Source organism: Rhinolophus sinicus, linkage group LG06 (genome assembly GCF_036562045.2).
Source record: "Rhinolophus sinicus isolate RSC01 linkage group LG06, ASM3656204v1, whole genome shotgun sequence".
In the NCBI taxonomy this organism is placed as follows: Eukaryota; Metazoa; Chordata; class Mammalia; order Chiroptera; family Rhinolophidae; genus Rhinolophus; species Rhinolophus sinicus.
Genome location: NC_133756.1, coordinates 154,020,610 through 154,047,817, shown reverse-complemented (window position 1 = coordinate 154,047,817; position 27,208 = coordinate 154,020,610). Strand labels below are relative to the sequence as shown.

At 49.4% G+C, this 27,208-nt stretch overlaps 2 protein-coding genes across 36 annotated transcripts in view; both read left to right on the top strand.

Annotated features, from left to right (window-relative positions):
• Window positions 1-6,773, top strand: part of CELF1 (CUGBP Elav-like family member 1) — a 67,081-nt gene extending 60,308 nt beyond the window's left edge. For 16 of the 34 annotated variants that reach the window (XM_074336385.1, XM_019743666.2, XM_019743665.2 and 13 more), the window contains one exon: window positions 320-6,773. In XM_074336385.1, the coding sequence (XP_074192486.1) occupies window positions 320-447 (128 nt within the window). In that variant the 3' untranslated portion in view covers window positions 448-6,773. The remainder of the gene's footprint in view (window positions 1-319) is intronic. The other 18 variants (XM_074336389.1, XM_074336381.1, XM_074336373.1 and 15 more) reach the window with 2 other exon arrangements.
• Window positions 6,774-16,609: 9,836 nt separating this feature from the next.
• RAPSN (receptor associated protein of the synapse) lies at window positions 16,610-25,575 on the top strand. 2 transcript variants are annotated; one of them, XM_019743536.2, is made up of 8 exons: window positions 16,610-16,970; window positions 17,543-17,881; window positions 22,056-22,214; window positions 22,728-22,826; window positions 22,904-23,026; window positions 23,549-23,602; window positions 24,554-24,753; window positions 25,270-25,575. In XM_019743536.2, the coding sequence occupies exons 1-8, from the start codon at window positions 16,779-16,781 to the stop codon at window positions 25,340-25,342; spliced, it is 1,239 nt and encodes a 412-aa protein (XP_019599095.2). In that variant the 5' UTR covers window positions 16,610-16,778; the 3' UTR covers window positions 25,343-25,575. The 2 variants fall into 2 exon arrangements, with proteins under 2 accessions (XP_019599095.2, XP_074192471.1); XM_074336370.1 differs by having other exon boundaries at window positions 16,640-16,970; window positions 22,089-22,214; window positions 25,270-25,466.
• Window positions 25,576-27,208: the final 1,633 nt, after the last annotated feature.

Below are 27,208 nucleotides of genomic sequence, written 5' to 3'. Positions count from 1 at the left end.
ATGACCTCTTTTTGAGCCTCAGGTTTGTTTGTTTTTTATTTCTGTAGTGGGCATGATTTTTGCCCACATTGTTGCTCCAGAGGTTAAAATAATATATGGACAATGGCTTGGCCGAAAAACTGAAAAGTACCATGTCAATGTCAGGTGGTACTTAGTTAGGATCCTAATTTATTTCATGTGATAGAATTTCCAGAATTCTTGTCCCTGCTGAGAAAAATTGGGGTTTGAGACTAAGCTCATAAGGTATCTTGCATGAGGAGGACTGAGAATCCCCTTGCCTCGTTATGTCCCTCACCTAGGTTTCTGCTTGGATACACAGGTTTTGTAAGTTACGACAATCCTGTTTCGGCTCAAGCTGCCATCCAGTCCATGAACGGCTTTCAGATTGGCATGAAGCGGCTTAAAGTGCAGCTCAAACGTTCGAAGAATGACAGCAAGCCCTACTGAACGTGCTCCCCTCTGAGACTGGAGTGAGAGGGTCTTCTGGTAAGTTGGGGAGGAGCACCCTTAATGATTCGAAGCCCTAAGGCTGTGTGTTGACAGCCCTGGACCCTGATCCCTGCCACTCTCGCAGGCACAGCTTGCCCTGAAGACTCGGCTACTGCCTTCTGTGGGAGTTTCGCTTCGTACAGAGGACAAGTTTGTGCTTTGGTTTCCAGTGTTTTACTTTGGAGTTTAGGTGCCATATCCTGAGTTTTTTTCTTTATTTAAAGTTTGCTGTGTTTGTAACCAGTGTGTGTTGAGAAGGACCAACATCAAACTGCCCTGGGGGAGGAGAGGGGATGGAGAAACATCAAAAAAGAAGATCAGAACTTGCCCCAAATTCCCCCAAGAGAGAGGATTGAATGAAACCAAAAACTGACCCCTAGAATCTCCTTCCTAAGAGCGAGAGCGGATGAAATGAGAACTAACGTCCAATAGCTGGGAGCGTGGAGCGGGTGGGGGTGGCTTTGGAGGAGAGGGATTGGGGCTTGACACCCAGCGGCCCTGGGAGCTGCAGGGTGAAGCTCCTCCCTGGCTGCCCTTTGAGTTCTTGCCACCAATTTTTCAGATTCTTGATTAGGATTTCTGTCCCTCTTTCCCAAGAAGGGGCTAACGATTCTCTGGAAATAAAGCACCTGTTAAATTAGCCTGACATGCAAAAAAAGGGAGACTTCACCCATTACCAGCTTCCCCAGCTAGCCATTGGTGTTGGGTTCGCCCTGCCTCGCTGGTGGCTGTTAGGAAGAAGCAGCTGGTCAAAGAGGTAATTTTTGGTTTATGTCAACACCAAATCGTTAGCCCGCAGCCCATTTCTAAGAGGCCCTGGTAGAGAAGGGCTCTAGAGGAGACGCTCGGGGCTGCTTCCCTGTAGCTGACCAGGCAAGTACCGTCACTGCCGTTGCAGCCACAGCTTTCTCAGGAGGGCAGAACCAAGAAGGGCTTAGAGGACCCAGCTGAAGGGGGCACCTCTCCTGAGCAGAGGAATCAAAAGCCATCGAGTTAGGGGAGAAGGAGCCTGCTTCTGGGTGAGCCTGCGTCAGAAGGGCCCTTCCAGCCAGAGTGCTGTATTTGCCGGTGGCCAGCACTTAGTACTTCAAAGGATTAAGAAATCAACGCTTGCCTCCTCGAGTGAGGTGTCCCAGACGTAGTATTCTGGCCAAGGCAGGCCCCTCTTCTAACCACTCCAGCCCCATCTTCTGCTCTTGGGGACCGAGGAGACAACAGGACGTTTACAGCCTCCGTATGGATCTAGTGTTCATTTACCTCAGTATTACTGTGTGCGTTGTCCTCGTGCTTACAGTTAGCTCCCCGCTGCCTCCCACGGTCTCACTCCAGCTCTTGCCTGTGACCCACCCAGCCTCTGGGCTCTGCCTTTGCTCCAAGAACTGCTGTGGGGGGAGAGAGCCAGGAAGGACGTGCTGTTGGGAATGGGCACCTGCGCACAGGTAGCCTTGTTAGGATACGACTCTTAGCCAAGGCTAGGGACTGGGTCCCTGCGATCCTAAACTTCACAGACATCGGCCTTGACCCCTAGCAGCAGAGATGAGATTAAAGGAGTTGGTTCACAAGTAAGTCGGATGGGGGCTCTCTCCTTGTCATGCTGTCCGTTTGGTTACAGACAGGGATTGACCATCTTGCTGTCATACAGGTAGTTGGTGGTGTTGGATTATCCCATGCAAGCTGGGACAGCTGTTCCCTTCACATAGTGATAACTGGGGTCTGTTGTCCTCTAAGAAACAAATACGAAACACACTTCTTAGCTGAACCACGTAAACTTGAATTCTGCGCACTGGGTGAAATGTGTCCTGTGTTTCAAGGATAAAACTGTTCCAAAGGCTTCCAGGGTCATGATGGGATTTTTTAAATAAACGCAAAAAATAAAAATAAAAAAGAAAAAAGAAAACAAAAAAAGAAAAAAATGCTAGGTTGGGGAGGCGCTGTTCTGAATCCCAACCGGCTGGAACCAAGAATGTCGTTTCTATTTTTATAGAAGTTTTATACAGCTCCGGGGTGGAGAATATTTATTACCTAAATTATATCTCTGGAAAAGGCCAGGATTTTGTAGAATCCAGAATGTGATTGTTATACACACAGGGTGCTGTGTATGATTGAAACTACTGACTTTCTGTGGCCTGTTTGCAGCCCAGCTAATCTGCCAGAGGGGGAAGGAGTTAATGCTGTGACGTGGCGGAGGAGAGAGTTGTGCTCTCCGGTGCTGCGGTGCTGTGACTGCTAACCTGCTGTTCTGTCTTCCTCCTTGGCCATCGTGGGGTTTTCCAAAGCCCAGAACTCCACTCCCTTCCCACTTTCTCCCCTTTCTCTCCCTCCTCCCCCATTTCACCATTATTGTCCAAGGATTTGTCCCATGTGCTGGGACCTTAAGAAACCCCTTTACAAATGACAGAGGCAAAGGTGCGACCAGCCTGTCTTTGATACCAGACCCTGAGGTTTCATACCTGCTCATGGGTAGGTTCTCTTTTCTAAAAAGAGTGTGTGCCCCAGCAGGGCCCTGGGCTGCCACGGCCGCCAGCTGGTGAGACCGGGCACTTGTGTCTGTCCTCTTCTCCCCTGCCCAGTGAGTTAGCACAGCAGCACTGCCCTTGAGCACAGTTCTCTCCCCAGGCCAAAGATGGTTTGTGAAGAAGCTGCTCCCCTATCAGTCTCACCGTGTGAAAGGGTTCAGCTCGGAGAGTGGAGACTCGCAGTCAAGTCTTAAGCAATCCTTTACTGTTGTGTGGGGGTTTCACTTACATAAATGTGTTTTCTGCTGTAGTTTTGTTTCTTACTTGGGTTTCATCATGAAATTGATTTGCCTTGAATGCAGCCAGACACTGTCTCCTGGGTCCCACCTGAGTGGCCAGGGCCTGTGTGGAAGCTAAGAGCTTGGATTTCTGGGAGCAAAGGGCCTCCCCATAGGATTAAGGAGAAATCCTGGCCCTCTCCCCTGCAGAATTCTCCTACCCCAGCCAGCGTCTCCTGCTCTCTCCCTGGGTTTTGACCAGGGAGTTGGGCGAGAGGCTGAGGCTCTGCTCCACCAGAGACCTTCTCAGACGTGTTCGGATGCTTCGGGGGAAATCCAAGCCTTAGGTTCCCTTCTGTCTCTGGCAATTGGATGTTTTCTTGGTGTCCTCCATGTCCTTTTGACTTTTCCCTGTGTCCATTGTTAGCATGTGCAAAAGTTCCCTGTCATTACCCAGCCCCTGCCCCGCCCGCCTCCTCATTTCAGGACTGTACACAGTGAGTGTTCTGTTCTCTCTCTCTTTGTTTGGATGTATTGCTCTGTGTAACTCAGTGGGTCTCCCTCTTTCTGGTTTGTTTTTTTTTCTAGATTCCTGCCGTTTGTTCATCGTTGTGCCTAAAGCATGTCGATGTGGCGTCAAGTACATCGTCCAAATCCCTGTCTCTTCAGCTTCTCTGATGCTTGAACTCTCACCTTTGACCTTGTGTTGACCTTTGATGCTGACGTGTATTTTTATTATGTTTGTTTCTTTCTTTGTTTTTTCTTTTTTCTCTCCTTTTTTTTCTTTTGTGCTGCCAAATTGGTTTTGCTAGAACGACTGCTGAAGGGGAAATATTTAAACTTGCATTTGAATATAAAAAAAATCTATTTTTCTAGAACTTCATAAGATAACCACTTGATTTTGTGATTCCAATTCTTTGTAACTGTCTTCAGAGCAGCCCTACTAGCACATACCGCGTGGTGTTTGTGTTTCTGTGAACACACAGCCAGTCCCTTCCTAGGCTTTGTTTCTCTGTGCTTAGTTTTAAAGACAACTTTGAAGTAAACAATGAAATAAAAGATGTCACTAAAACCTTTGAGGCTCCTGAGCACATTTTGCTGATACAGTTGATGGGGCTTGAGGAGACCGCATGTGTTCTTGTTTTTGTTTGAGTTCTCAGCTGCAGAAAACACCAGAAGCCCCTTTCCTTTTTGACAGCAGCTGCAGTTTGGGCCCCAGCCCTTTTGCTTCTGTGGTTCTTCCTTGCAGCCACCCTGCGACCTGCAGGGGGCCTTCAGGTCCCTCTGGCCCCCCGGCCCCTTCCCCTTGGGCCACTGTCCCCACCCCCATGCTTGTTCCTACAGTCTCCACAGCAAAATGTGATGCTTTGATTTTTTTCTGTTTTTGTATTGTTTTTGTGTTTTTGTTTTGAATTTTTTCCTTTCCTACTAAGATTATGCCCAGAAAAAACAAGTTTTGCATGTTTCCTGCTGTTTCTTCACACCTTCGTATATATCACCTTCACCTCTCTGTTTTCTATAGTTTGTGCAAAAACTGACCGATTTAAAAGGGTTTCAAAGAAGCTGTTTTAAATTGTTGTGGGGTTGATTTTTTTTTCAAGATTGTATTGTTTTATTTTGAAGTGGCAACTTTCTCCTCTATTGCCCTTAGAGCGTTTGCCTGTGCACTTAGACTGTCACCTCATGTGGCCTCCAGGCCTCAGCGGGGCCTCCAGGAGGCTGGCTGCTCTGCTCAGAGACGGGTTGGGAGGGTGCCCAGAGAGGCACGAGGAGCAGAGAGGGGATCCAGAAGGTGGCTGCAGGTGGGCAGGAGGCTTAGCGCATGGGGCAGTGAGCATCCCTCGGCCCAGAAAGAGGAGGGTGCTCCAGCCACTCGGAGGAGGCCATCTGTGCACTAGCGGCAATACACCTGCCAGCGCTTTTCCTAGGTGACAAGCACAATACTACAGTCTTCACACTGTTTACAGCCCTGGCCACCAGCCACCCCACACTGGCTCTTCACCGCAGCTCTGTTCTGGCTTAGCTGGTGGGGTGGGGGTTTGTTTCTTTAAATTGGGTGAAGAGCCAAATAGCTACTGTCCCTGGGTGCCAGGCAAGCCAGTTCCTTGGTTCCCTGGGAGGAACTTGCCCTCCTCTCTTGTGGCACCATCCAGCCTCAGGGTCTTAGGGACTTGAGTGAGAATGTGAATGGCGGAGGGAGAGGCCAGAGGAGATGAGAGGTCACGGGATGGATCTGTGGAGGTAAGAGGTTGCCAAGGGAGGAATTCGTGATAGATCCCACGCAGACCTAAGCTGGGTGGGTGGGAGAGCTGGGTAGTAGGATTGTCCAGGGAAGGTGGGTGGTGAGGGGTAGCCGAGGGATGGGGGAGGGGGTGGGGAAGGTAGAAGCACTGTTAGTGTCATCTGTGCAGGGGTTGCTGAAGGAAGGGATCCCAGCAGAATTTCTGCTCTGGGACCCAGGCGTTGCCTAGTATTATGCTCGAGGCCACTCTTACTAGGAGGAAAGGGCGGCCAAATGGAGGCGCAGTGTATGGTAGGCTGCTTCATTTCCTGGAAGGGGTGATTGGATGGAAAGAGGCCAGGAACCCCAGCCTGAGCAGGACTGCCGGGCACCCCACAGTCTGACTGCACAGAGCTGCCTCTGTTGGCAGAAGGCGCGCTGAGGCTCCCCTTCCTGTGTATTCAGAATCTGTGTTTGCCAATATATTTTGCTTTCAATTCCAAGAGGAGCTCTGGGAAAACCTGTGGATAAAACCAAATGCCAAATGTTGGACGTTGTTTCCTTTTCTCTCTGATTGTTTTAATTGTTCTGTGGTGGTTTTAATGGATTTGAGACCCTGGAGAGGCAGCTGCCTTTCTGATTTCCAGCTGCTTTTTGTGAATAATTTAAAAAGAAAAAAAAAAAGAACCTTTACATTTTGGAGACAAACCTGTGTGAGTTTTTTATTGGTACAAACGTTGTATTTAACACTAGGGGTTTTGTACAGTTTTTTGCCTTTTCTACTAGAAAACAATGTAAAGTGATTTCACAATGTGAAGAGAAAAAAAATTGCCACTATGACCAAACGCACAGTCTGTTCTGCAGCAACCACGGGATTCAATCAACTCAAAGTCGTGATTCAGCCGTAGAAATGCTTTTCCTTTACCTTGTTTGAGCTTTTCCTTTCTTTCCTGTTTTGATTTGCAAAAGAAAATGTCTTTTTTGTGTGAACTTGTGTTGTACTATGTAGAAAATTATGGATTTTACTTTAATGGTTTAAAAAAAAAAAAAAAAAAGGCAAGAAGAGCCCTTGTCGCTTTTCTGACCTGATCACAGAGTTTGTGTAGTGGATTAAAAAAGAAAAAAAAAATGTTACAAGTTTGGAGCAAGGGAGTATGTGTTTAAAAGGAATCTCCTTCCTTTTTTTGTGTGTTTTTCCTTTTGTCCCAATGGGGAATCTAAATCTGTTTTAATTGCACAGACACACGGACAAAAAGTCATTTTGTATCTGCCAAGTGTGGTACCTTCTTCCTTTGTTTATTTGCTATTAAACTGTTTGAGAAGAATTGATGTTGTCTTCAGAGTTATTGATTGTTGGGGTGGGTGGCATTCCTGGACAAGGAGTAGGCGCCCTGCTAAGGAAGGTTGCATCGTGATGTACCTGTTGGTATGCAAGTGAGCGCACCAAAGGCTCCTGAAAAACGGTAATTTCTCCCAGAACACTCTCTTCCCCACCATCCTCTTCTTTTGCAGCATCCCTCCCGATATGGCAGCACCGTAAAGCTTGTTTGGCAGCCTTAGTTTTCGTGCTTCTTCTCTTGCCAGTAGTGGCTGCCATACTGCAGAATTGGTCCAAACCTGTGAGTGCAAGACCCTTCACTGGGCTGCAGAGTTCCCACGCCCAGGGAGGCGGCTGACCAGCACGGAGCCGGCGCGTGGGACTCTTCCCCGTCCCGCTCCAGCCCACAGTGGGTCAGCTCCTTCCCCCCTTATTCTGACCTCAGAACAAGGTCACAGAAGGGTATTTCTCAGGTTCCTTGGGTTTACCATTCAGTAATTCTAGATCACTCTCCACGTGGGGCCTGCACATCGCCACCTCTGGGGAATCTCAGGCCCTCTGGCCTAAGTATAAGCTTGTCTGCTCCTTACGTGCTCCTTTGCTGCCTCTGCGCCCTCCGTCCTCCAGGAGGCCAGTGCTTGGGAAGCTGGTGGCTGTCTAGACACATGCAGCCAGCACATGGCCAATGGGTGGGCCAGGCCTCAGCCTTCTCAGCAGAGTCCCTCTGTGTGTGCTGTGTCTGGAGTAGAATATTCCATTGAGAGTTGCACTGAGCACCAGCCCATGAAATGTTCTGTGAAGTAGGGGTTCTGAACGCAAATAAACTTGGGAATATTGCTTTCTCATTTGTATTCATTAAAAATGCGTTGAACTGAAAACCAAAACTTTGTTTTAATATGCAGTAATTATCTGAGCTAATGTTCACTGACCACAGTCCAAGTGCTGTAAAACACTTGGTATACATTGTGTGTTCCAGTCTTTATAACATCCCTGGGAGTGAGCTACTGTTCCCATCCCCATTTTGCAGACAAGTAAACTGAGGTTGAAAGAAATTGGGTTGCTGACTAGAAAGGGGCGTGCACCGGGAATCCAACCAGTCGGCCTGACTCCTGAGCCCTTAACCAGACCGAGGAGAAATAATAAACCCAGTAGATGCTTTGATTAACCGGTCTCCATCGCACATGACTCCACACTGTCCTTCTAGGCTCTAGTGACAGAAACTTGGGGGACCCAGCAACTCGTGGCTCCCTGGGGAGGTGAATCGTTACTGCTTTGCCCTTCTCAGAGCTGCTGTCGTGGTATTTAGGGGGTCTGTTGGTAACTTGGAACCCCGAGTGGTTGGTCAGCACCCGCCTGTGAGGCCATGTCCTGTGAGGACTCGACTGCTTCCGGAACAGCTCGCCTGCCACAGTTCTTGCCTAGATCTGGTACCACCGAGACGTCTTTACCTGATGTTTGTTTTAATGGTTTTCATATGGTAACATACATATACAGTTTTCTACTTTAACCATTTTTAAGTGGGCAATTCAGTGGTATTCAGTCCTTTACAATGTTTATGCTACCATCACCACCTAAAGTGTTTTAAAGCAACTTGAAATGCACCATTTCCAGTTTCACCTAAAATACACATTAAGCTACATAAGCATCTCTCTATATATACCTATGAAGTGGTCATTGGACCATTGCCAGGCTGTTTCACACTTTGGGAAGTTGGGCAAGTATAGAGTTGGGCTTCGTCCATGGACTCCCTTCCCAGACCTGTTTCTGTGATTAGAGGGTGGTTGAACCCAAAGCTCTGTCCCATCTAGCACAGGTTTTCTTTTTCTTTTTTTAAGATTTTATTGGGGAAGGGGAACAGGACTTTATTGGGGAACAGGTACTTCCAGGACTTTTTCCAAGTCAAGCTGTTGTCCTTTCAGTCTTAGTTGTGGAGGGTGCTGTTCAGCTCCAGGTCCAGTTGCCGTTGCTAGTTGCAGGGGGCACAGCCCACCATCTCTTCCAGTCGAACCGGCAACCTTGTGGTTGAGAGGACGCACTCCAACCAACTGAGCCATCCAGGAGCTCAGCGGCAGCTCAGCTCAAGGTGCCGTGTTCAATTTTAGTTGCAGGGGGCAGAGCCCACCATCCCTTGTGGGACTCAAGAAATTGAACTGGCAACCTTGTGGTTGAGAGCCCACTGGCCCATGTGGGAATCAAACCGGCAGCCTTCGGAGTTAGGAGCACGGAGCTCTAACCGCGTGAGCCACCGGGCCGGCCCCCCAGGTTTTCTTTTTTAATTTAAGTATAACTTCAATACTGCCAATATCCCATTAGTTCCAGGTGGACAACATAGTGATTGATATTTATATACATTACGAAGTGACCACGATAGATCTGGTTACCTTCTTTGACCACACAGAAGTCATTGCAGTGTTACTCTGTTCTCTGCTGTCCATCTCATCTCCACGCTAGCTCGGCTCTTTGTGTGACTCAAGACCAACGTGGTCTTAGAACTCCTGTTCTGAGACAGAACTTGGTATAAAAACAGAACGCTAAGTACAACTTGAACATCTTCCAATTTAACACACTTAAAGGCTATTGTTTCTCGTCAGAATTTACAAAAAAGGGAATATGCCAAAAGTACTGTTTTTAAGCTTTTAAAATGTAGACTTGTGCATCTTTATAATCATATTTCTGTGTCTTAATTAAACTATTCCTTTTTAAAATCGACATTCAGTCACCTTTTACTTTTGAGTAGATTCCCCAGTACCTAAATTCTGCCCCACCCCTGATTCCTGGCTTTACCGCAGAGACAGCCTGTGCACCGACCTTCTCCGTTAGCACACAGCTCGTCTCTCCCAGGTTCTGTACATGCTGTGCCCATCTGAGCATCTCCGTTCCTGATGAAGCACCGCCATCGAGAAGGAAATGAAAGACCAGATTTGTCCCTTCACCTCTGGGAATGTCAAACTAATGTCTGATAACAGCCCTTCCGGGAGAGATCATAGATGGCTGCTTCTTACACCTTCCTTTTTCAAGCATTTTCCTTCTCTCTCAGGAGTCCTTTCCCCCACCAGCTGGTGTTTAATTTCTTTTGCATACATTGACTTTCTCTTTCCTGGTAAAGGTTCCAGCTATAGAGAGGGCTCTTGTTTTTTTTAAAAATCAGTCTTGGGATGGGAAATTGAATACATTTCATCTGAAAAGGGCCATCCTGACACTCCTGCAGCCAAGTCTACAGGACTTCGGCCCTGCCTCCATCTCCACCTCATCCCCCGCAGGGGTCCCACTGACCTGATGCCTGAGTTTTCGGTGTTTTTAAACCACTTGATGGAGATAACGATTCTTCACGCTGTACAGTTCACCCACTTAAAGTGTACAAGTCATTGACTTTTATGCTGTGCAAGCATCACCATAGCATAATTTTAGAACATTTTCATCAGCCCCCAAAGAAACCCCATTCTCCTTTGTCACTACCCCCTCCCCCGCCCTTCCCAGCCACTAGCAACCACTAATCTTTCTGCTGTATAGATTAGCCTATTATGGACGTGTCATGGAAATGCAGTCATACAATGTGTGCCTTTTTATGTCTGGCTTTCACTTAACCTACTTCCTGAGGCATGCTCTCCCTCCCCCTACTTGAAAACTACTCAGCACTAGCCTTATGCCACCTGCTTCTGCCATTCCAAGCCCTTCTGAGCTTGTCTCCTCGCAATCCAGCCATGTTCCTGCAGCCGCCCGGTCCCTTCCACTTCTCCCAGCTCCTCTTGCTTACCTGCTTGCTGTATCATTCACTTCACCCTGGATCTGGCAATCTTCTAGACCTATCTGCATTGTTCAGTATGGTTACCCACTAGCACTGTAGCTGTTTGATTAAAAAAAAAAGAGTTCCATTCCTCAGTTTCACGGTGAAGCCACATGTGACTACTGGCTACCGAATTGGACACAATCATTTCCATCATTGCAGCCTGTTACAGTGGTCAGGACTGTTCTGGCCAGTTGCTTTGCTTTTAACAATATGAAGTAACTACATTCATGGATCCTAGCCACTAGACTAGCCCATCAGCAACTGGCAGCATAGGAAGGTAGAGAATAAGGCACACACAGGCTGCAGTTCCTCTGTCACGTGACTATAGAGGAGCGGGGTTTTAACCCAGGTCCACCTGAGTCAGTGGTGGACCCCGGGTGCCCTGGTTGAAATTCAGTCTCTATAACAGAGCTTCATGAAGGCAGAGACCATGTATGTCTTATTCCTCACTGGAGCCCCAGGGCTGGCAGATAGTATTCAGGAAACACTGAGTAAATGGACAATAGATACCAAAAGATGACAGTCGCTTTTCTCCAAGAGCTTCCCCAAAAAGGGGCTTCAACCTCCCCCCACACACACACACATACACTAGAGTTTTATTTAGAAATTTCCACCCATTCCAGAAGAAAGGGATTAATTTTGTTCCATACTTAGTTCATAGATTGTTAGCTACCAGCCAGTATCCAAATTCTTTGTAGACCCTCAGTGGCTGTGAAACAAATAACAGCCAAGGCCCTTGGAGCCATGTTACAGGAATCCTGCCAATACAACTTCTGAGGCAGTTCACCAAGGCCTTGTTCTCCAGGAAGTTGGTACCAGCACCTGCTTTGCAGGGCCCTCGGCTGCTGGAGAGTCCCTCTAATAGGGACAGCCCCTGGGGAAGGGGAACCTACCTGTGACCCGCCAGCCCTGAGAGTGCCACCCACCCTGTCACCTCTAAAATGGAGTGTGCCCAGTGCGTGAGGCTTACTTGACACAATGACCTTTTTTTAAAAGTCATTTTAGGGTGGACGGGTGGCACAGTTGGTTAGAGCACGAGTTCTGGGCAACAGGGCTGCCGGTTCGATTCCCATATGGGCCAGCAAGCAGCGCCCTCCGCAACTAGAATTAATGAGCTGCAGCTCAGCTCCCGGGTAGCCAGATGGCTCAGTTGGTTGGAGCACGTCCTCTCAACCACAAGGTTGCCGGTTCGACTCCCACAAGGGATGGGGGGGCGGTGCCGCCTGCAACTAAGATTGAAAACAGCAATTGGACCGTGGAGCTGAACCTCCACAACTAGATTGAAGGACAACAACTTGGAGCTGATGGGCCCTGGAGAAGCACACTGTTCCCCAATATTCCCCAATAAAATTTTTTTAAAAAGTTGTTTTAGGGTTTGAGGGTTTTTTTTTAAATGCATAACATTTGTATAGTTAGGAGGAGGCCATAGAGTGGTGGGAAAAGCTTGTGTGTTTTTTTTAATTTGCCTATAATACCTTAATTTTATAGAATCTCTTAATTTGCCTGTAATACCTGCTGTATTGACCTTGGGCAAGTGACTTGATTCTCAGCCTCAGCTTCCTCATCTGTCCAACGGAAATGAAAACACACAGTAGAGTTGGGAAGATGAGAGATTGTCCCAAACGCTTGGCACAGCGCTGCCCTGGCAAGCGCTTAAGTTGCAAACAGCCATAAGTACATAAAAGTGAGCATTTCCTGTCCCACAGCCCACTGATAACAAACAGATGGGGTAGGTATGCTTCCAGAAATTTTCTCTCTACATACAAAAATATGTGCATACATCATTTTTGTTAATAAAAATGAAATCCTGCCATAATGTACAGAACGTTCTGCAGCTTGCATCTTTTTAGTTACTATGTCACGGGCACCCTTCCATCTGGGTACGTACACCAGTGTTTACAACTCTCATTTTTAGAGGCTACATAGAATTTCATGGTGTCTCAACCACTCTCCTGTTGGACACAGATTATTTCTAGTTTTCTCAGTTATAAATAGTAAAAGCCAATTCAAGGAAGGTTCAGGAGGTCCATTAGAGGAACATGAGTTCAACATCTTGTTTTCAAAGTAAGTTCTTACCATCTCATTTGGTTTTCACAGAAACCTTACCAGAGGGGTGATACCCCATTTACAACTAGGAAAAACAAATTTATTTAGAGGGACAGACTTCCCAATCACTAACCATGACAGAGGGGGCCAGGGACCATTCCCTCCAGTTACATTTGTTGTATTTCTAGAGCAGAGGTTGCAAAGGCAGGTGTCTGCAGACACCAGGCAGGTGATGGAAGCATGTGAAAGGAGGCCCATCTAAGATGATGGGTGACACTTGGCTTCAGTGTTAAGGTGAGAATAGGGTTAAAAAGAGACAGTCTCTTAGGACCAGACACCAACCACTTGACTGGTTAACAGAGAATCACAGGCTTGGCTTGCTTGAGCTTCACTTTCCAAGGGAAGCAGGAAATGCAGATTTTTATATGAAATCTCCCAAATAACAACCAACGCAGAAATCTTCAGCCCACACATGCCAGATTGTGAACCCAAACGTAATTTTCTCCTTTTGATGATAAAAGAGGGACCTAAAATGGGAGGGACGTAGCTGGTACCAGACACAGCAAGCACCCCCAATCCCTACTGTCCCACCATCCTGGGAGGGTAAGTGGCCCAGAAAAGACCATTTAATTTTGTTGCTCGTTCCGACTTCCCAGGGCCTTTTGTCCACCTTCATCGCTGGGTATTGCCGAGCAAGGCTTGACTATCCATTGTCTCCTTGGCCACTTCTGTATACATTTCTTCTGCCCACCAAGGCCAGAGCCTTGGATCACATCCCCAGTGAGCTCATGTGTCAGGTGAGGATCACTGATTCCTGAAAACGGTGTCCAGTTCCCCTTCCCTTTTCTCCCTCTCCCTCTCCTTTTTTTTGAGACTCCCAGAGTCACACTGCTTGGGGTCCAGTCCCTGCTCTGTCTCTAGGTAGCAATGTGGTCTTGCGCAGGACACTTTACCTCAGTTCTCTTATCTATAAATGAGAAAATGCTTAGCTCAGGCAATGTTAGGTATTATCATTCTTCTATTGGTCTCCTCGCACTTTGCCAGGGCTGTGCAGGTTCTAGTGGTACAAAGACAAACCACAGCCCTTCCCCTAAAAGAGCATGACCTTGACCCAACTATGTGCAATGGTCAGTTCTTTGCTGAGCTGACTTTCTCCTGTCAAGTTTTCGAAATCATGTGAGTTCCCAAGTGCCCGGAAACTGTGGTCCCAGACTCTTTTGGGGTGCAGTTGCAGGCTGTCCGTCTCTTTTCCTTCCTGCCAAAGACTCAAGGTGAACTTGTGTCTGGATCATGGAGTGGGAGAGAATCTGCTGGCTCCTTGGCACTTTCCTTGTGGGCCCAGCTTCCTTCCCCTCTGGAGGTTAACGTCAACCCCAGACCCATCTTCCAGTGGAGAGGAAGATCCCAGCCAACTCTCCTGGCTCCCTGACTCACCACTGTACCTCCCTTTCTCCCCCACCTTCTCCAGTTTCCTGTGGTCCTGGTTCAAGGGCCCTTCCCCCTGGGAAGTCCCCGTGGCCTTGTCTAGTCTCATGGGCCCACTCCTACATCCCCTCTATCTCTGCTGAGCCATGAGCCTGGGGCATGGACCCCTGAGCTGGTCATGCGTTCCCCCCTCCCATGGCCCCTCTCTGGACCCATTTGGCTCACAGTAAACAGGTCATCATCGCTACCTGTGCTCGGTGTCCCTGGCATGGGGCAGGCAGTGGCAGATTGGCTGCTAAGTCTGCAGCAGTTGCTTTAAATTTCAAAATTAAACTTGCAGCCCTCCCCTTTTTTCCCATTCATTCATTTAACATATTTACTGAGTGGCCACTGTGTACCTTGCTCTGGGGATATAATCAGTGATGAATGAGACAAAGTCCCTGACCACACATTTGAATGGGGGAAGAAGACATTAAGCAAATAACCTCATTAATGAATATAAAACTATAGATAGAAATCTCATATCAGAATGAAATATAATTCTGAGAGTTTAATCAGCTGATTCACCCAAACCAGGACTTATGCCCAGAATGTTGGGATAGGGAGGAGGAAAGGGGTCAAGAGGTGCAAAGGCCCTGGGGCAAACAGGTTGGCGATTCCTCAGAAGTTGGCCACAGAGTCACCACATGACCCAGCAGTTCCACTCCTAGGTGTGTGTGTGTGTCTATCTTCAAGAAAAATGAAAACATGTCCACATGAAAACTTGTAGGTGAATGTTTATGGCACCGTTATTCATAATAGCCAAAAAGTGAAGCAACACATATGTCCATCGATTAATTAATGGGGAAAAAAAGGTGTATCCATACAATGGAATGCTATTCAGCCACAAAAAGGAATGAAGTGCTGACACACGCTACAACACGATGCTGAGTGGAAGAAGCCAGTCACAAAAGGCCACATTGTATGACTCCATTTGTATGAAATGTCTGTAATAGACAAATCCGTAGAAAGCAGGCTGTGGTCGTGGGGTGTGTGGGTCTGCTCAGGCCGCCATAGACTGCAGACTTAAATAATAGCTTATTTTCTCGTAGTTCTGGAGGCCAGAGTCAGAGACCAAGGTATTGAAAGGGTTGGTTCTCTCCTTGCCTCGTAGATGGCCGTCGTTTTCCTTTGTCTTCACATGGTCTTCCCTCTGTGTGTCTGTGTCCTACTCTCTTCTTATGACACGAGACATATCAAATTAGGACCCATCCTAATGACCTCACTTTACCTCTTTAAAGACAGTGTAACCAAGTTATATGTCACATTCTGAGGTACTGAGGGTTAAGATTCAACATACGAATGGGGGTGGGGCACAATTCAGCCCATAACATAGGAGGAATGGGGAGTGAGGGCTAATGAGTACGTGGCTTCTTTTCAGGGCGATGAAAATGTTCTGGAATTAGTGGTGATTGATGCACAAATTTGGGAATATGCTAAAAAACACTGCCTGCTCTGAAAGGATGAACTTTGCCCTGGGGCAAGAAGGAACCTGGTTTGCAGCAAGGGAGGAGAAAAATGGGGTGAGATGAGCTGGTGGTTTGGCAGGGGCCCCGTTACCTAGGGCCTGACTCTCAATTCCAGGAGCCCCAATATTTCAGGAGTCTGCTCCCTGCCCTTCTTCACAATGTCTGGTATTAAAGCTCATAATTAGGGACCCTTTCAAACTGGGGTTGGGATTGGGATTGGGACACTTTTTAACCCCCCTGGGTCCACCTGTGTCCCTGGTGGGTAGTTTACTGTGGAGCAGGCACAGCTCAGGATGACCCCTTGCTTGTCAACACGTAGAGTGTTTCTTTCCTGAGTGCCAGACACTGTTCTGAAGTCCTTGCCAACTAGTACATCATTTAGTTCTAACCATCCAGTGAGGTAGGTACCATTGCTCTCTTGCCCAAAGTCACGCTGCCCACACAGCTAATAAATGGCAGAGTCAGAATTCGAACCCTGGCAGGCTGGTTTCAGGGTCCACGCTGTTACCCACAACACCATGCTGGCTCAGAACAACCCTATGAGTTAGGGTTTATCAGCCTATTGTTATCCTCATTTTACAGATGAGAAAACTGAGGCCCAAAGAGGTCAGTGACTTGGCTTGGTTGATAGGATGTTGCGAATGGTGTGGGCATGTACGTGGGTACATGACCTCAGTGCCCAGGGAAATCATAGGAACGAAGCCTGGGGGTGGGTAGGTGTGGGGGTGGGGGAGGGAGAGGCAGGGTGCCAGGCTGGGTGCTGCCCCCGCTTCCTTGACACCTGTGTGCCCAGCCTCACCCCTGCTTCCTCCCAGCTTTCATCCCATCCCTTGCAGGCAGCTCCTTGGCAAGGCTGCGGGACGGCCTGCCCTGCCAGGAGGGTCAGGGCCAGTGTCAGAGGTGCCGAAGAGACACCCAAGGAGGTGCCCAGGGGGCAGGGTGCCTGCATCCCTGGGAAGCCACCTCCCAGCTTAGGGGGTGGGTGCGGCAGAGGCCCGCGTGACCTTGAGGCTGACATTCCTCAGCGGCCACGTGACCCCAACTGGCAGGGACAGCTGCAGACAGGGGCCGGACCAGCTTTGTTCCCAAGGTGGCACCCGCTCTCCATCAGGCCCTGCTCAGCTTCTGCCCAGCACTGCTTTCCTTCCCGAGTCTCAGTGGGTAGCTGGCACTGTGGGTCCCCTGCCATGAGTGCCTAAAGGCACAGAGCCACCAGGGTCTGTCCGCGTGGGGCGCAGGGCTCTGGGAAAATGGGGCAGGACCAGACGAAGCAGCAAATCGAGAAGGGGCTCCAGCTCTACCAGTCTAACCAGACAGAGAAGGCTCTGCAGGTGTGGATGAAGGTGCTGGAGAAGAGCTCGGATCTCGTGGGGCGCTTTCGCGTGCTGGGCTGCCTGGTCACGGCCCACTCGGAGATGGGCCGCTACAAGGAGATGCTGAAGGTGGGTGCACCCAGCGCTGGCGTGGGAGGGTGAGGCCAGGGCTAGATTTCTCCCAGGCTTCCCGGCCCCCTGTCTGCCTCCTCAGGCTCCCCTGTGTCCCACGAGCTAGTGGCCCAGGACAAAGGCTCTGAATCCAAGGCCCTGGGTCTTAGATGCTGGGTCTTGGCTTCAGACATGGGCCTGTGGCCTTGAATTTCAGTGTCTGAGACTCAGACTGAGGTTCTCAGCCTCAGGGTTTGGGGATTTTGAGTCCAGGTCTTGGCGAGTCTAGGTTCCAGCCTTCCTGTTTGGGGTTCTGAGTCTGCTGTAGGTTTGAGGCTGCGGGAGGGGTTGTGTGTGCAGAGTGTGGGGGCTAGTGGATACTCTAGATTTAGGCTGGCATGGGAAAGGTGAAAGCTCTGGGTTTGAGCTTGGGAGGTAGAGGCTCCAGGGCTGAAGCTTCTAGTCTATGGCTGGGTGTAGAAGCTCTGGATCTGAAGCTTTGGGATGTGAGGCTTGGCGGGATGGAGGGAGGCTCGGGTCCGAGGCTCAGAGCCCAGGCTGACAGCACCTGCCCACCCCCCCATGGGCAGTTTGCCGTGGTGCAGATCGACACTGCCCGGGAGCTGGAGGACACTGACTTCCTCCTGGAGGGCTACCTGAACCTGGCACGCAGCAACGAGAAGCTGTGTGAGTTTCACAAGACCATCTCCTACTGCAAGACCTGCCTCGGCCTGCCTGGCACCAGGGCGGGCGCCCAGCTTGGAGGCCAGGTCAGCCTGAGCATGGGCAATGCCTTCCTGGGCCTCAGCCTCTTCCAGAAGGCCCTGGAGAGCTTCGAGAAGGCCCTGCGCTATGCCCACAACAACGACGACGCCATGCTGGAGTGCCGCGTCTGTTGCAGCCTGGGCAGCTTCTATGCCCAGGTCAAGGTGAGTCCAGGCCCCAGGTAGAGGGTGATGGTGGACTCCGCCGCCCTGAGAGCCTCCTGAGAACCATGTTCCCTGTCGCGTTACCCCATTTAGTCCTCAGGGACGAGGCGGATGTGTCTGGGAGGGAACCCTTACCCAGGAAGGTAAAGACTGGGTCAGAAAGGGCAGAACCAGAATTTAAACTTTGATCTGTCTGACTTCCTGGGGGCATGGGAGGCTCCTGTGTGAGGACAGGCCAGGAACCTGCACTGCCTCGTGCTGGCTGTGTGATCGTGGACGCGTCACCTCTCCTCTCTGAAGCTTAGTAGGTGTATCTGTAGAACAGGGGAGGGACTATGACCCACTGTACAGCATGGTTGTAAGGATTCATCCATCACATATTTACTGAGCATCTAGTATGTCCCAGGCACTGTTTTAATTTTCACTAAAACAACAGCAAAGTCCCCCACCTCATGGAGTTTGCCTTCTAGGTGGGGGAGAAAGACGATAAACACAGTGAGTTATAGAGCAAGCCAGACAGTGCTCAGGAGAAAGGCAAGCCGGGGGAGGGGTGGGAAATGCTGAGGAGGCACTGTTGCAGTTTCAAACCACGATGGGGAGGAGGGGGGGTTTGAAGGGCTCATTGAGGTGATGTCTGATGCTTTGAAGGTGATGAGAGGGGGAGCCATGCAGAAATCTGTCAAAAGAGTGAAAACGAGGGAACAGCTAAAGCAAAGCTCTGCCTGGGGGCGCATGCCTGGCGTGTTGCAGGAAGGATGGAGGCCAGCATGGCTGCAGCAGGCATGTGAGAAGGAGGTAGGAGGGGGTGGGGTCAGAGAGGTAAGGGTGAGGGGAGAAGGCAGATTGTGAACAATTGGATGTGGCCAATGGCCTCAGGTTTCTGGTGCTGAGCACCTATTCCCCTGCCCCTAGGCGTCCAGGCTGCACTTGGCCTGTGGCGGTTGCTAACGCCTGGCACATCATAGACGCATAATACATATGGGGGAAAATGAGTGTGTAGATGCTGATGGGTCAGAGGTGGGTGTGAGGAAATGAGAGTCATCCAGGAGGACACTGAGGATTTTGTTTTCAGCAACTAGACAGACAGGGAAAGCCATTCAGTAAGATGCGATAGGATTAGAGAGGAATAGGGGTATTTTCAAACCTTTTTTATTATGAAGAAAATTAACCACATAGGAAAGTAGAGAGAATCATGTAACGAATCTCCATCGACCCACCATTTAGATTGAATAATCATTAGTATTTTGCCATAGTTGATTTACATATGTTAACATCTCAAACTGAAGTGTGGTGATCTAGCATTGGAGGTATTGCGATCTTTTACCCTGAAGGAGTTTAGTCTGCGTCTCTGGGACCTGGGGGGAAGAGGACATTTGCTTATAGAAGAACACTTTCTTCTGTAATCACAATACTATTATCACACACATCACAATGAACAACCATCTCTTAAATTTCCCTACTTATCCTGAAAACAGAATAGGTTTTCTCCTCTTTTGAATTGAAACACAAACAAGAGCCACACCTTGCAGTGGTTCTCCTGACTTCTCGGTCCCTTTCAGTAGAAAATTCCTCCCCTCCCCTTTTATCGTCCCTGATTTATTGAAGAAGCCTTGCAGAATGTTCCATCTCATTGTCTCGTTGCTTCCTCAAGGAGTCATGTAAGTTGTTGCTTTAAGTCTTTTACTTCCTTTGAACTAGGAACTTATATAATGACTTGGTTAGGGTTAGGTCGCAAGTTTTTGGTGAGAATACTCTATAAGCGATGCTGTGTTCTCCATGTCATGGCTTATCGGTGGCTGAGGGAGTGACAACCTGATCCCTCCGTTTTAGGGTTTGTGTGGGGTGACACTTTGGAACCCTGTGAATATTCGGTTGTGCAGTTACATTTTCCGGGATGGTTTTAATTAGCATCTAGTATTGATGTTTGTTGCCTGGATCAATTCTTCTATTTCAACTCTAATGAAATGGCCATTTCCAAGTTCTATTATTCTTGCTACAATTATTAGCTGGGATTTTTCTATACAAAAGAACTTTCCTTCATTAGCTGGGGCTAATTGGTTACTCTGAAGTAGCAGAATAAATACTTTTTCCCTTTCCTTTAGTTACCGCTTTTCAGAATAAGGAGTTGATATAATAGCTGCCTTCAGTGGTCACACTTACTGGTTTATTTTGCCTCCTTTTTTTGGAGTGTCTTTATGAAATCATGGACTTTTTTTATTTATTCAGTAGCCTTTAGTCAATTGCCATCATTGTTCTTTTTGATGCTCAGATTATCTTAACTTCAGTCAGTGGGATTCCCTTCAGGGTGACTCCTGTGTCCTTCGGACAAGATTCAGTCTTTGAAAGCGTTGTTTTCTGCCACAATAAGCTGACCTGGGCTCATTTTGTATATTGCATGCCCTAGACTGGAATTGGCCATTTCTCCAGGTTCTTCTTACTAGGAAATGGTATTTAAAGACGAAATGTAGGCTCTCGGGGCATTCATTGCTACTGTGTTGTTGCTTCTAATTCTTTTCAGTTGCCAGGACAACTGAAGTTTATACTGATATTTCCAGTTCAAATCTAATGTTTCAGGATTTTCCTTAGTTCATTGAAAACGTGATTCTCTTTTCTCTTAGACTGAAAGTCTTGGTTTCTAACAACATAATTAAATATTTATTTTAGCCGACAAAATACATAAGATACGTTTAAAAGACAATAGTACTCAAAAAAAAAAAAAAAAAACCCCAAAAAAAGGCACCTGAAGAAGTTTAAGATTTCTTTGCAATCTTTTGTCTTTATAATACATCCCATTATGGATTAACATCTGCCATGGGCCAAGTATATGTTCTAAGGTCATTTGAAGCAATTTTTTTTCTGTGTGGTTATATTAATATACTATAACGTAATATACTACAATACAATAATACATTGCATTGTATTGTGTATAACATTATTTTATATATTATATGTAGCAGTACATTATAACATAATTCTATTATAATATAGAATAATTTTAATTATCATCATTACAATAATATCATGATATGCAATTAGGGTCATTTATTTCTAGTTTCTATTTTTAGGGTTTTTAAATTTTTAATTTAATTTTTTGAAACCATAGAACATTTGCATGGCTTCAAATTAAAAAGTACATAACAAAATTTGTTAGGAAACAGGTTTTTTTTTGGGATTATTGAGAGTTCTCTTTTGGTCATATTAACTCAGAGATGCTTGTTAGATATCTAGTGAAAGATCAAATAGGTTTTCTATGAGAAAGAACAGGGAACCAAGGCTGTAGCTGAAGGGGACATGAGGTCAAAAAAAGATTGTTTGATTTTGATTTTTGTTTTTATATTTTAAATGAGATGAGAAATGCTGATGGGAATGAATCAGTAGAAAGAGCCGGGGACAGGGGACAACTGGGCTGTCCAGAGCCCCGAGGAGGGGCTCACATTGAGAGGAGCGGGGAGCCCTCCTCCACAGTCGCAGGAGGGAAGCAGAGGGCGGATCTGATGGAATTTCATGGATGAGCTGGACAGTGGAGCTCCTCTCTGATTTTCTTCTGTTTTCCCAGTGGAGTGTGAGGCGAGGTCATCAGCTCATAGTGGGCAGGTAGAAAGGGCGTTTGGAGGCTTGAGGAGAAAGAAAGGATGAGAGAATGATTTCACTGCCGCAGTGTATTTGTCCTGATGTGCATCTGACCGGCTGCTCTGGTAGTCAGTCACGGGGCCTGCAGGGAGCAGCTGCTGCTGGGTCCAGGGGGCAAACTCAAGTGGGGCTCTGGTATCCCTCCCACCGCCACCCTTCCGTGTGTCTCTGAAGCTGAGAGGCCCAGCTGGCACTGCGTGAGAAGAGAAGCCAACTGTATTTTCTTGCCTTCTCATTCATTTATTCATTCAACAAATATTTATTGTGCAGCTACTAAGTGCCAAAAAACTGAGCCATGGGTTATTACCAAACATCAGCAAAACAGATGAAACCCCTTCATTGGTGGAACCTACATCTTTACACTGGCTGTTTCCTCTGCCTAGATGGCTCTTTCCCTGGATTCTAGAATGAATGAATGAACACCCGGTGGGGCCTGTGGGCCCCTGGCTGGTGGAGAAGCCAGGACCTGGAACCCTGGACTGAGGGGCAGCTCCTGCCATCAGTGTGCCCCCTCCCATCCTGGCCCCGCCCTGTGTCCCTGCAGGACTATGAGAAAGCCCTGTTCTTCCCCTGCAAGGCCGCAGAGCTCGTCAACGACTACGGCAAGGGCTGGAGCCTCAAGTACCGGGCCATGAGCCAGTACCACATGGCAGTGGCATATCGTCTGCTGGGCCACCTGGGCAGTGCCATGGAGTGTTGTGAGGTGGGGCAGCGGGGAAGGGGGCAAGTGGGGGTGTGGCCAGGGTCTGGGACCCACAGCAGGGCCTCCTTCCGAATCAGCCCACTGAGGCCCCAAGGCTTGTCGCTGATCCAGCCTTTCTATAGCTGAGCCCATGAAGTGTGCATGTTTCCCCTGCCCTAAACCTCACTCCCTTCCAGTACATTCTCAGGGAGGGGGCTTCCCTCTGCCCACCATCACACACCCTCTAGAGGCACTTTAAGTAGTCAGTTCCAGGGACCTGTGTTCAACTTTGCCACTTATTAGCCGGGTGACATCGATGGAGTCACTTCTGCTTTCTGAGCCTCAGTTTGCACTTTGCTGGGTGCTGTGAGGTCTCACTGGTTCGGTGCATGGGGCCTGAGCACCGTGATGGGTGTATTGGGCTCTGAAGATGTTGGTGATCCCTGGGTTGCCCGTCAGAGGGGCCCACTGGGTGGGGGCGCCCCAGTGGTGGGCGGCAGATGAGCAGGCCTGAGGGACAGGCCTCCCTCACAGGAGTCTATGAAGATTGCACTGCAGCATGGGGACCGGCCACTACAGGCACTGTGCCTGCTCTGCTTTGCTGACATCCACCGGAGCCGTGGGGACCTGGAGGTGAGGTTACCGGGATGTGGGGCGGGGGATGAGGTGTCCTGGCCCAGCCTGACCCCACCCCCCATCTGTCTGTGCAGACAGCCTTTCCCAGGTACGACTCTGCCATGAGCATCATGACAGAAATTGGAAACCGTCTGGGGCAGGTGCAGGTGCTGCTGGGCGTGGCCAAATGCTGGGTGGCCAGGAAGGCGCTGGACAAGGTGAGGTCGGGCCCAGTCCTGCAGCCCCCAGCTCTCCCCACTGCTCCCATTTGGGGCCAGTAGGTCAGCCAACAATCTGTGAGTCTATCTGGTCCTGGGCAGGACTCTTTCAGACACTTTGTCTACCATCAGCCCTCACCCCGATCCTGTGAGGCTAAGACATTCCAAGCCACTTTCTAGGCTCAGAGAAGGCCCATGACTTGCCCAGTCACACAGCTGGTTAAGGGGCAGAGCTGGGGTTTGAACTCAGGATGCTTTAATCGCTTGCCATGATTTCACAACACCCTACAGGACAGAAATATTCTTTTCCTCTGTATCTGAGTAAACTGAGGCAGAAGGTAACTTGCCCACACAGGTCTTATGACTGCACCCCAGTCTCTTCCTGCTCCCTCCACACACAGGGCAGCTGCCCAGCTCTGTCACCCTCCCCACGTCCACCTCTCCCTACCCCTTCCTATCCTATGAGCCAAGGCCTCTGTCAGACAGCTCTGCCCACAACCCTGGCCTGTGCTCACCTTCCAGGCTCTGGATGCCATTGAGAGAGCCCAGGACCTGGCTGAGGAGGTGGGGAACAAGGTCAGACCTGCTTCTGTCTCCTGAGTCTGGAATCAAGAGCCCAAGGTGGGATCTTGGGTGGGTAGGGGGGCCCCCCTGCGCCCACTCATGCCCTGAGCCCTGCCTGATCTCCAGGAGTTGCCCCAAGCCACCCCCAGACCCCAGCTGTTTCTCTCCTACCCAGAAAGTGCTTCAAAGGGCAGGGCAAGAATTCTGTAGCTCAGAGGATATCAGAATTCCTCAGAGGCTTCTGGATGGTCATTAAAACTCCCAACAGTGGCCTCTACTCCCTGAGAGATGGGCACCACAGGTATGGCTTCCAGTCCTCATGGTCTCCCTGCAAGGTAGGCACAATGGGCCCCATTTTACAGATGAGGAAAGAGAGGCTCAGAAGGGTATTCAAGGGCCCACTACTTGGTCCCTGGCCTCTCTTAACTCCAAAGACGTATGGCCTCTCTACATTTAATAATTGTATTCAAACCTTTAAATGTTGAAAATAGGCTCAATGTTTCTCAAAGTCTCCTAGAAGATGTGCATTTCTCTGGGATCAGGTATACAGTCCAACCGAAATGCCAAATATATGTGACTTTGGCTGGATTATAGCCACTCAGGTTTACCCCAGTATCTTGGGCTGATCAGAAAAGCCTACGAGCTGTTGTGTATATTTAATTAACGAAAACAGGAAAGTGAATTAATTATGGAGTCAATGCAGCAGGTTCTAGGGGTGAGGCAAACTGACCTCACCCATCCCCTCATTCTGCATGAGGGAAAACCAAGGCCCAGAGAGGGCAGAATGTTTTTCCTAAGTCCACCAGCAAGGCAGGAATTCAGTCAACACTGGACCCCATGTGAACTGACTGCCTGGTGACCCAATGGGGACAGCTTCATGCAAGGAGGGAAGCGGGGTGGCTGCTCAGCAACACTGACCTGGCCTCGTCCTTTCTGCCCGCTCTCCCGTCCCTGCTGGCCCAGCTGAGCCAACTGAAGCTGCACTGTCTGAGTGAGAGCATATGCCGCAGCAAGGGGCTGCAACGGGAGCTGCGAGCCCACGTCGTGCGCTTCCACGAGTGCGTGGAGGAGACCGAGTTGTACTGTGGCCTGTGCGGGGAGTCCATAGGCGAGAGGAACAGCCGGCTGCAGGCCCTGCCCTGCTCCCACATCTTCCACCTCCGGTGAGGGCTCTGGCCGGCAGGGGCAAGGGCACGCAGGCCTCTATGCGTGCTCTAGGGCTTAATCACAGTCGCAGTAATAACAGCGGCCACTTACATAGTGCTTTCTGCTTCCCAAGCATGTCTGAAGAGCTTCCCAGGTATCAATTCATTGTATCCTCCTGGCAGCCCCATGAGGTCCCATTCTTACTATTATTCTCCCCGAAGAGAATGCAGAGACACCTCTCAAAGGTGACTGGATTCAGACCTCAGGGCCAGACCTGCCTCAGGGCTGTGGCAGGCATAGGCTTCCATCCCCACTTACTGATGCCCAGCCCAGACTCTCCCTTCTCCCCAACCCCCCTTACCCGGAGCCAGGCAGAGTGGGAGAGACAAGCAGTATTGCTGGCAGGAGCCTGGGGGCCATCCCCTTCCCTTGACACCTCCCCAGCCCCTACAGAGGGGAGGGGAGGAGACAGAGGCTGGGCCCAGGGTGGAAAGACAGGCTCATTGAACGGACAGAGCCCTTTGCCTCCCAAGGTGCCTGCAGAACAATGGGACACGGAGCTGCCCCAACTGCCGCCGCTCCTCCATGAAGCCTGGCTTTGTGTGACTCTGTTAACAATCTTGGGGTTCCACCTCACCTCCCCCGCTCCTTCTCCGTCATCACACTGGAGATCCCTGACCGGCCATGTCTTGGATGCTGTTTATTCCTGGGGCAGCTGCCAGGGCCTCCTGGGGCCTCCTCCAGGGCCTGAGTCCACTGCTGCTCCTTAAGGCCCAGCTGAGCCTCTCCTTCCTCTTTGTACTTTGCTCTTTATAGAAAAATAAACCGTTTGTACCTGGTCCCAGCGATTCTGACTTCCCTGCCCTAGTGAAGTCTGAGGGGCTGGGGAAGAGTGGGCACGAGGCTTCCCCTGTAAGCTTCCTCAGACACAAGCACCCCTCCCAACATGCGTGTGAGTGCCTCCAGCTGCCCTTCCAGGTTCTTGGGACGCCAGTGACACTGAGATAAAGATCCCTGGCGCAGGGAGCTGCTGACATGCAGGATTGGGTAGGAGGATGCGATAAACAGTAAATGTAATCAAGCAACATAGACTGTCTGATAGAAAGATGTTACGGACTAAATTGTGTCCCCCAGAGTTCATAGGTTGAAGCCCTAACCCCCAATATGACTGTATTAAGAGATAGGGCCTCTAAGGAATAAATTAAGGTTATATGAGGTCGTAAGGATGGGGCTGTAATCCGTGTCCTTATAAGAAGAGGAAGAGACACCACCCCCAACCCATGCTGCACAGAGAAAAGATGGTGTGGAGGACACAGTAAGAAGGCAGCCATCTGTAAGCCAGGAAGACAGCCTTCACCAGAAACCGAATTTTCTGGCACTTTGATCTTGGACTTCCCAGTACCAGAACTGTGAGGAAATAAATTTCTCTGGCTTAAGCCACCCATTCTCTGGTATTTTGTTACAGCAAAACTAATGGCAAAAACTAGTGGACGAATACAAAAGTGGCAAGTGCTTTGGAACAGTAAAGAATAGAGCAGCGTGCCTCTTCCTCTTGTTCATTGCCGTCCCTTCTCTTCAGTCCTAAAACCATTAGGTGTGACAGAGCAAGGCAGGCATCCATGTGGAGGGCTGGCCTGGTGTGGGGTCTGGGAACCCAAGCAGTGTGAGGAGGTGTCTGCACAGGGGAAGCCCCCCTGTGGGAGGAACCCGCACAGAGTCTGCATAGGGGTGACCACACTTATAGGTGGCTCAGGCTGGAGTGTCAGAGCCCAAGTACGGTGAGACAGGAGCTCACGCGAGGGCAAGGCCTGGTGCTGGTGTTGGAGCCAAGCCAGGAGAGGAGGACATCTATGCAGATGGGGGTCTGGGAGTGGAGCCCGAGGACAGTGTCTGTGCACAGGGCGGCCTGTTGTGTCAGAGCCAAAGCTGGGTGATGAGGACACCCTGGAGGAGGAAGGCCTAGCACGGGGAACTGGCGCCTGAGCAAAGTGAGGAGGTGACACCATAGTGGTGGTGGAGTGTGTCCCAGTGCAGAGCACCAAGTCGGGTAAGGAGGGGCAGCCTGGCATAGGTTGTTGGGGCCGAAGCAGGGTAAGGAGGCAGCCAAGTTGAGGAAGGTCAAGGTGCGAGATGTCTGAGCTTGAGTAGCAGGAACAGGACCTGCATGTGGGGCATTAGAACCAAGATAGTGTGAAGAGCGACCTGTGCGTGGAAGGGAGTGGCAAGGAGAAATTGGTTACATAGGGGGACTGAGCAAATAAGGAGCTATATTAAGGGTAATGCGAGCCAGGTCACTACTGAAGAAGAGAGTTACAAGAAAAGAAAACCAGAAGGGACCCTGTGGTGTTGAATTGGAACTGTAGGGGTCAGTGTGAACTCATGGATTTCAAAATAGTTGTGTGTGTGTGTGTGTGTGTGTGTGTGTACACGCGCACTGGCCCAGGAGCAGTGACATGCCAGTAGCAATGAGGG